Here is a 9,925-nt window from a genome sequence, read left to right as displayed (position 1 = left end):
GCTGGTAAATCTTAAGTAAATGGAAAAATAACTCAGGTGAATGACCCACTTTTAATGTTTATACCCCCCCCCCCGCTCCCCATTTTCTATAATGAAAAACACATATTTCTTCAAGGAGAGGCTGATATGATCACACACTAACTCACACAGAGAGATTCATCCCCCTCTGGTAAAGGAATCCACAGTTTCAAGTGTTACAGTAATACGACATTGTCTCCCAGTGCTGTGGGCTTTGTCTTCCACCTCTTTTGTCCTTGCCATTGTTTAAATGGCCTAATCCTAATCTGGAAGAAAAGGCCATGCCGTGTTAATCTGAGTGGGGGTTGTGCGCTGGGGGTGTCAGTAACATATGTGCTGACAAGGCTAATCCCAATCCTAATCCTTGTTCATTCATCAGGCCCATTGGCATTAAATGGCAACCTCTTCCCTATGTAGTTTGAAAAAGCCCATAGTGCCATAGTGCACTATGTAGGGAATAGGGTGCCATTTGGGAAGCAAATATTGTCTAGGACTAGCACTAAATGGGATTGGGGTGTTACTGTAACTCCCTCAGAAGACAAGGCACATGGGTTTAAAATGTACAATCTTCTGGGTTTTAAATGAATTACGTGACTGAAGATTGATGGCTGAACCAATGAGACTAGCCATGCCCTAATCCCTGTTAATACCAGCCAGACCATTGACATTGTCTAGGACCAGCACACTTTGGGATTGGGATGATGTCTAGGACCAGCAGGCCCATTGTCTAGGACCAGCAGGCCCATTGTCTAGGACCAGCAGGCCCATTGTCTAGGACCAGCAGGCCCATTGTCTAGGACCAGCAGGCCCATTGTCTAGGACCAGCAGGCCCATTGTCTAGGACCAGCAGGCCCATTGTCTAGGACCAGCAGGCCCATTGTCTAGGACCAGCAGGGTTTGGGATTGGAATTTTCACTTCCCGAGAGGGTTTTAACATTTAAATGTACAATCCCTGGGTTATACACTGGAGGAATGATAAGTGATTGGCTGGTGAATTAGCCTAACAGGGAGAACACAACACCCACCATATTTTCATTGTTTTTGTCATGGTGGATGGTTGAACCAAGTCCCTCCACCTCACCTTTCTATTGGTCACGTTTGAGTATTTTATCCTTGTAGATCCTGGGTGTGCAGACAGTACTTCAGCCTGCCAGAAAAGTTATTACAGCTGTATGGCTGCACTCCTTAAACAGGAAGGAATCTCAGTTATTACAGCTGTATGGCTGCACTCCTTAAACAGGAACCCAAACTTGGTACCTATACTTGATGTGTACCTAGGTCCACACTTGATGGGTACCTAGGCCCACACTTGATGGGTACCTATGCCCACACTTGATGGGTACCAATGCTCACACTTGATGGGTAGCTAGGCCCACACTTGATGGGTACCAAGGCCCACACTTGATGGGTACCTAGGCCCACACTTGATGGGTACCTAGGCCCAGACTTGATGGGTACCTAGGCCCAGACTTGATGGGTACCTAGGCTCAGACTTGATGGGTAGCTAGGCCCACACTTGATGGGTACCTAGGCCCAGACTTGATGGGTAGCTAGGCCCACACTTGATGGGTACCTAGGTCCACATGATACCACATTCATAACCCAGGCATACCACATTGATAAGTAGCACATAACCATTTTCATAAACTGATGTCAACGTCTGACATAAATGCCTATTGCATATCTTGATGAAGATTATAGTGCACAGTGTATCTATGTACAGCACATATCATTCATCTGGGATGTACATCATCATCATCATCATCATCATGAGTTCAGGATATCCAACAGGATCCATACATGTGTCATGGCCACGCCTACAGGAACACATTTTCCATGAGACAACTCTCCTCTTCTGTTCTTTGTCTTTTAACTGTTCAGTCCAAAATGCATACCGCATGTCTTTAATGGAAGCCATGCCAGGGTTGGGCTGAGGGCTGAGGGCTGAGGGCTGAAGGCGGAGGGCTGAGAGCTGAGGGCTGAGGGCTGAGGGCTGAGGGCTGAGGGCTGAGGGCTGAGGGCTGAAGGCTGAGGGCTGAAGGCTGAGGGCTGAGGGCTGGGGGTTGAGGGCTGAGGGCTGAGGGCTGGGGGTTGAGGGCTGGGGGCTGAGGGCTGGGGGCTGGGGGTTGAGGGCTGAGGGCTGAGGGCTGAGGGCTGAGGTCTGGGGGCTGAGGGTTGAGGGCTGAGGGTTGAGGTCTGGGGGCTGAGGTCTGGGGCTGAGGGCAGAGGTCTGGGGCTGAGGGTTGAGATCTGGGGCTGAGGGGTGGGGGCTGAGGGCTGAGGTCTGGGGGCTGAGGGCTGGGGGTTGAGGGCTGGGGGTTGAGGTCTGAGGGTTGAGGTCTGAGGGTTGAGGCCTGGGGGTTGAGGGCTGGGGGTTGAGGTCTGAGGGTTGAGGTCTGAGGGTTGAGGGCTGAGGGTTGAGGGCTGAGGGTTGAGGTCTGAGGGTTGAGGTCTGAGGGTTGAGGGCTGAGGGTTGAGGGCTGAGGGTTGAGGTCTGAGGGTTGAGGGCTGGGGGTTGAGGGCTAGGGGCTTTGCCAAATGAGCTTAGAGGACTTCACATATGGTACTCAACATGGTCCTTAAGTTGGAAAATTTTCCGATTTGTTCTACTTCTTTCCAACGTGTTGCCATCTCCATCGCTGATTAAACTCAGCTTCCCACATACGGAACACACATTATATCAACAGATTTGTATTCATTTCAACACAAATAGAGTGTTACAGGAAAGCAACAGGAAAGCTGTAAATAGAGGAAGTGTTTTGAAATCATCTGATCATTGAAAATACTGCACAAACACACAAAAACATCCAGGCTGCATCACATCCGGTCCACTGTCCACTGTAAATAGTCCACTGTAAATAAGACTGACTTGCCTAGTTCATAAATAAAATAAAACAAATAAACACACACACACACACACACACACACACACACGCACACACACAAACACACACACACACACACATACACACACACACACACACACACACACACACACACACACACACACACACACACACACACACACACACACACACACACACACACACACACACACCGCATGTGAAAACAGAGGAGACAGAGTGTGTCCACCAGTCAAGGCAGTTCCATTACTAATATTATTCTGTGTTCTCAGTCCCACAACCACCATGACTGTTTGCTGGCGTGACCCGCCTGCCTTGTACCTCTGTTGAATTACAGTATGTCACTATTATCTGGGGCTGTAGTCCTCTTCAGAGCCCTATGACATGCCTCTATAATGACATTATTACTCTGGGGCTGTAGTCCTCTTCAGAGCCCTGTGACATGCCTCTATGATGTCACCATTATCTGGGGCTGTAGTGCTCTTCAGAGCCCTGTGACATGCCTCTATGATGTCACCATTATCTGGGGCTGTAGTGCTCTTCAGAGCCCTGTGACATGCCTCTATGATGTCACCATTATCTGGGGCTGTAGTCCTCTTCAGAGCCCTGTGACATGCCTCTATAATGACATTATTACTCTGGGGCTGTAGTCCTCTTCAGAGCCCTGTGACATGCCTCTATAATGACATTATTACTCTGGGGCTGTAGTCCTCTTCAGAGCCCTGTGACATGCCTCTATAATGACATTATTACTCTGGGGATGTAGTCCTCTTCAGAGCCCTGTGACATGCCTCTATAATGACATTATTACTCTGGGGCTGCATGCTTTGTTCTACTTTGGTTAGATATCCTACGGTACTCATTAAAAGCTATCTCTCCCACTCTGGTTAGATATCCTACTGTACTCATTAAAAGCTATCTCTTCCACTCTGGTTAGATACCCTACTGTACTCACTAAAATCTATCTCTTCCACTCTGGTTAGATACCCTACTGTACTCACTAAAAGCTATCTCTTCCACTATATAGGAATGTACAGTAAGACAGAGCTACACTGTGTGGTTGAAAACACAGCAGAAGTCTTGTGATTCTTCTTCCTCCCCCTCACCTCTGTAATCCAACCCAACCAGGAAGCTCAGACATCTCCAGTCTCCTCCCCCCTGGCTTTCCCTGTGACAATGTCATATTTGTGTACCCCCCTTCTCTCTATGGAGCCCATAGTCAGTTTGATAATGACTGGGACCCCGGTGGGATTATAAACTGGTCTGTCTGCTGTCTGTATGGGACCTTCACCTACTTCATCCTTGACCTGTTCAGAAGACCTTGGGAGGCCTTGACCTTTGACCTAGAGAGATGTTCTTTCAGCCATTGGGTTTGAACCCTGGTCTCCTTCATTTGTTGCCTGCAGAAAACCACCCTGCATCCCATTACACCCTTCATCCCATACCACCCTTCATCCCATACCACCCTTCATCCCATACCCCCTTGCATCCCACACCACACTGGTACCATGAAGGCCACCTAATCGTACCAAGCTCATCCATCCTCTCCCTGGTAACTATTCCCCAGGTTGTTGATTTAAAGGAGAATGTGTTCTCCGTCAACTTACCCGGTAAAATAAGGGTAAAATAAAATAAAAACTTAGACCTCAAGCAGCAGAATTCTTCAGGGGTCGGGCGAGGTTACCACCGGGGAAGACCTGACCTTTAGCTGGAGGGATGATGCTTATCTGTGACTAGAACTGATAAGGCTGGAGTCTCCATCATACACCATGATAATGGAGGTTAACCAGACATATCAGGCTTACTCTGTGGTCTACTGTAGTCAGAGCATTGATAGCCTGGGCAAGCTGCTGAAAGCTGGCCTCAGTTAGAGACTGTTATCTGTTCTGCATGTGTCAGATCTAAGAACTTATAGAATAGAGAATATGGAGGCATTCTAGAATAGAACAATACAATGAGTTATTCTAATGCAGGGATGCTCTTTATTTAAAAACAGAAACACAAGACAGTTTACAACGTTTCAGCTGTATGCCTTGGTCAAGACCACGAACAACAATGAAATAACACAACAAAACTATGTTACCTCCAATATTGCGCAGAAATGACCTAATTGTCCAGAAAGGGGTACACCTCCCCAAGCCCATGAGTGAACCATATACAGTTAGTTATACAACTAGCAACTACATTTAGTTAAACAACTAGCAACTACATTTAGTTAAACAACTAGCAACTACATTTAGTTAAACAACTAGCAACTACATTTAGTTAAACAACTAGCAACTACATTTAGTTAAACACCTAGCAACTACATTTAGTTAAACAACTAGCAACTACATTTAGTTAAACAACTAGCCACTATATTTAGTTAAACAACTAGCAACTACATTTAGTTAAACAACTAGCAACTACATTTAGTTAAACAACTAGCAACTACATTTAGTTAAACAACTAGCAACTACATTTAGTTAAACAACTAGCAACTACATTTAGTTAAACAACTAGCAACTACATTTAGTTAAACAACTAGCAACACATTTAGTTAAACAACTAGCAACTACATTTAGTTAAACAACTAGCAACTACATTTAGTTAAACAACTAGCAACTACATTTAATTAAACAACTAGATACTACATTTAATTAAACAACTAGCAACTACATTTAGTTAAACAACTAGCAACTACATTTAGTTAAACAACTAGCAACTACATTTAGTTAAACAGCTAGCAACTACATTTAGTTAAACAGCTAGCAACTACATTGAGTTAAACAACTAGCAACTACATTCAGTTAAACAACTAGCAACTACATTCAGTTAAACAACTGAAAAGGACATTTCAGTACAAAGCTCTTTGATCAATATTGAAATAAAGTAACTGCTTTGCGGTCATTCACATATTATCATTAATTACTGCTTCATGGTCATTCATTCATGTATTTCATTGTATGTGTTTCATTCATTCATGTATTGTCGTTCACACCCTTTTTCAGTGACTCTTGGCAAGAAATATACAGGCAAAGACATGTGTTAGCGATTAGGTGATAAAAAAAGTACAAAAAGGATATGATAAAATTCGTGGAAGTAAAAAAATGTCATTTAAATACTATTATTTTATGAAATGTAAAAAGGGTTATTTTTAAGTAATTTAACTATGATTATTTCTATGTAATTTAAATAGGAATACATATACATATTAGTTGAAGATTAATCAGAAAAAGTACAGAGCATTTAAAATGACTTCATTAGAATTGTCTAAACACATCACAAATTCTGGAAGACATTTTGTACAGAGGAATTTTAACGACAAATTCAATACCTCAACATATGTGTCAACATTGCGTCTTCATAAGCACAAGGTTCAACATCAACCTCTGATCTCAAGCTCAGTCTGAGGTTTCAGTTTAGCCCACAGTCTGTCCCAGAATGCCTGGTGCTGAAGGGGGTCCTGGGGCCAGTCCAGATAAGTCCTGGTTTTCAGCAGGCGAGCCAGCCTGTGGTGGGCAGACAGACGGCGAGGGGGGATCTTCTCAAGGAAGACCAGGAGGAGGATGTCCCTTTGTTCCACCTGCAGCCTGTAGGTGGCCAGCTTCATCTCCAGAGAGCACCAGTTACTGCGTAGGTAGTGGCGGCTGACTAGGCAGAGGGTGTGGCGGCTCCGGTAGAGGCTGTCTGTGATGTTCTCCACAATGTCCTTCCCCAGCTGGAAGTCCCTGCTGTGCAGACAGAGGCGCAGGAAAGGAGGACCCCTCTGCTCCAGATTAGGTAGCAGCTCCTCCACCACCCAGCGCTCGTCCTTCCCGCTATAGGAGACAAACGCATCGTAGTGGTAGCGCCCCCTGGTGTTGGATCGCATGGCTTCTAACAGCCAGCCAAGGGTGATGTGGTAGAGGGGGAGGAGGTAGGGGCCGGCCAGAATATGGACCAACACCAATAGCATGAAGAACAGGACTCCCAGGCCAGTCGCAACAAAGAGCACAAAGCCAACCTCTGTTGTGCAGTTGGCTTCTGTGTACTTGACAAAATTAGGTGTGTCTATTCCATTGTCCGACAAGCATATCAAGTCCTCCAAAGCATACATACCGGTTTTAGCATACGGACCAAGCATGATCACTTCAACCTGCCTGCACCCCTTTGCCCATGTTATGAGCCAAGCATTGTCACAACTGCAAAACATCTGTAAATTATCAAATGTCAAAAGCTTAAGGCTAGAGAGAGGTTCAGTAAAGCTGTAGAATACATTATAAATGTTCTCTATATGCAAATACAACGTTTTCAAAGATTTCAAGTCTTTAGTTAAACTCCCCTCTAAAGAGTAAATCCTGCCGTTGTCAAGTTCCAGAACCTCCAGTTTGGTCAAGTTGTGAAAAATGATGTCGGCAGAACGCTGTATTAAAAGATCCACCTGTCGTAGAGTCAGTTTCCTCAGGTGAATCAGCTGATTAATTGATGTTAAATCAACCCTTTTAGCTGAAAGCTTTGATCTGTAGTCAAATGTCTCCACAGACGTGAAGTACTTTCCCATGAATTCAGATCCACAAAGGAATTCTTCAGCATCAGCATGAAGATGGGTTACAGACTGAAAGAAAGGTCTGTCACAGTCCTGAAATGACACCGTCTGGCCTTTGAGCTGGAGACTCAGGTTCTGTTTAGATGTGATGTTACTGCCGATAGTCAACTGCATTGGCCTCATAGCTGAACTAATGTACAGATGAGTCAGCTGACTCAGAATGCCACCAAATATAAGTGTCAGATTCAGCTTGATCACAGGTTCTGTTAGTGGGTTGTGCACTTGCCCGAGAAACACTTGTCTAAGAGACATGAGGTGTGTGAAAGACATTGCCTCAATGTTGTGAATAAGTGGATTGTTCCTGAGGTCTAACCATGTCAAACTATGTAAACCATAAAATGTGTTTGTATTTATCTGTGTTATCTTATTACTTGTCATGTCTAAGGACTCCAGATTTGTCAATCCCAGGAAAGCAAAGTCTTCAATGTTTGAAATTAAATTATATTTTATATCCAGATACAGGAGCTTAACAAGACAGATAAATTGTTTAGCAAAAAGCATTTGATTTTTCAACCCTAAAGTGAGATTTGTTAACCATGTTATTGGTTGTTTTTGGAAGGAGCAAATATCAAGTCTGTTGTCTTCCAGGCCGACTATGTTTAATTGACTAAGGTTTTTGAGACTGGAAATAAAATGCCAATCCAAATGGGTAGTAGGATGGAAAGACAAAGGTACACTTAAATACATATATTCTAGCCCAGTGCACAATTCAACACTGGACATAGAGAGGCTGCTTGTATTGGCATTGTTTACATATATTTTCTTGATTGAAAGCAAAAACACTACATTACAGATACTTTCAATATCAATGACATTGATCCCAGAGCAACTGAGGACCTGGATTTGTTTTATCCCAGACAGGGGAAGGTCCAGTAGGACTTCCTGGCTGAAAGCCCCTGCTAACCTTGTGAGGTTCTGGAGCCAAGCCAGTGAACCTTCCTCTATGTGTGTTATTTCACCAAATGATAAGCCAACCCTCGCTAGATTTATATAAACAGGTGTCATGCTTTCGTTGGTGTTTAAGACGGAGCAGTTTGAAATGTTTAACGATCGTATGTTTGTTGCGTCTACATATAACCTAACAAGTGACTTAATATTCATAATTCTGCATGCTATCTCTGACATATCCTCTAAACAGGGTTCCGTAATGATGAGACTTTGTAACAGAGGAATGCCATGGAAAACATCCGGGGACATTGCTGACAGTCTATATCTCCAAAGAATCAAATGACTTAGGTTGACGAGATCTCTGAATGTATGGGGCCCAATATGACATTCACAGCAATCTGAGTCAGTTCCCCATTTACCTAAGTGCATATGTTGCAGATTTGGAAGGTGACTATTCGCAGTTGGAAGGATTTGAGTAAAACAGCCATCAATGTACAGGTACTCTAGATCCTGAAACTGAGAGAAAAAGCCCAGAGACATGGATCTATTTTCACCATGTGTCATATATATGCAGAGGGTATTGATATTAGGGGGAAGTCCAAGTAGATCCTCCTCGATGGCTGTGACATCTTGACAGGCAGCAGTGTAACGTTCTGCATGATGAGGTATGTGGCTGCAGGTCCAGGTGGGAAAGTTTTCCAAGTCTTCACTACTGTCATAAATCTGGCATTTAGGATGCATCCATCCACTAGAACTCTGAATCCACAGGAACAGGACGGCAGGGTGGGAAAACATAGATCTCATCTCTTCCAACGTCAGTCAAATCTACTGAGATAATTGTCAGAATAGTTTGGTTCCGGTGGATATCTCTAGGACGTTGGTTTGATACAGTAAAACCCTTATGAACGCTGTAAACAGTATGGAGTCTCTGGTCTTCTTGTTGTTTGTCAGATGGGTTCCTCCTTGGTAACTAACAGCAGTTCATACCTTTTGGTTGTTCCAATGTTCTTCCCTTTCACCCTGCAGTTGAGTTGTATCTCAAGGTAGCAGGAGTAAATATTTAATGGTTAGTTTGGTTCCAAAAGTAAAGAAACAATAAAATGTCCCACAGACAATGAAGAAATGAATGCAGAGCTGCAACGTGTTCTCTGACCGCCACAGTTGATGTCTGAATGTGTCCGAGGACCAGCAACCTGTTTGTACAGCACAGTCACACAGTATGTTAAACAGCTTGTGAAAGTCTATTTTTACAAGTTTTTTCATGTCTCTCTTTCAGTTCCTGAAAATAAACTTACAGTCAATAAAAATACAATTAACATGAAGGACCTGTTTGGACATGATAGATTACAGAAGACCGTTGAGTCTCACTAAAACATCAACAGATTGTAATGAAATATGAATTAGAGTACAGTACTTCATTTTAGTATTACTTTACTGAATTATCTTGTACATGTACAACTCTTTAATGTATTTGTTCTGTTGACATTATCAATTATTATTAGTTGTATAATGACATTATTACTCTGGGGCTGTAGTCCTCTTCAGAGCCCTGTGACATGCCTCTATAATGACATTATTACTCTGGGGC

The 9,925-nt window shown here is 43.6% G+C and overlaps 1 protein-coding gene across 1 annotated transcript; it reads right to left on the bottom strand.

Annotated features, from left to right (window-relative positions):
* Window positions 1-4,844: 4,844 nt before the first annotated feature.
* LOC118948227 (uncharacterized) lies at window positions 4,845-9,557 on the bottom strand. Its single transcript, XM_090197608.1, has one exon. The coding sequence runs from the start codon at window positions 9,139-9,141 to the stop codon at window positions 6,247-6,249; it is 2,895 nt and encodes a 964-aa protein (XP_090053734.1). The 5' UTR covers window positions 9,142-9,557; the 3' UTR covers window positions 4,845-6,246.
* Between the last annotated feature and the right edge of the window lie 368 nt (window positions 9,558-9,925).

The sequence above is a fragment of the Oncorhynchus mykiss genome, chromosome 13, assembly GCF_057628025.1.
Source record: "Oncorhynchus mykiss isolate SJ-2025 chromosome 13, ASM5762802v1, whole genome shotgun sequence".
Lineage (NCBI taxonomy): Eukaryota > Metazoa > Chordata > Actinopteri > Salmoniformes > Salmonidae > Oncorhynchus > Oncorhynchus mykiss.
Note: the sequence above shows the minus strand (reverse complement) of the source record. Positions and strands in the feature narration are given on the sequence as shown.

Excerpts from the sequence above, each read along its gene's own strand:
- LOC118948227 (XM_090197608.1), bottom strand. The coding sequence starts at position 9,141 with ATGAGATCTATGTTTTCCCACCCTGCCGTCCTGTTCCTGTGGATTCAG.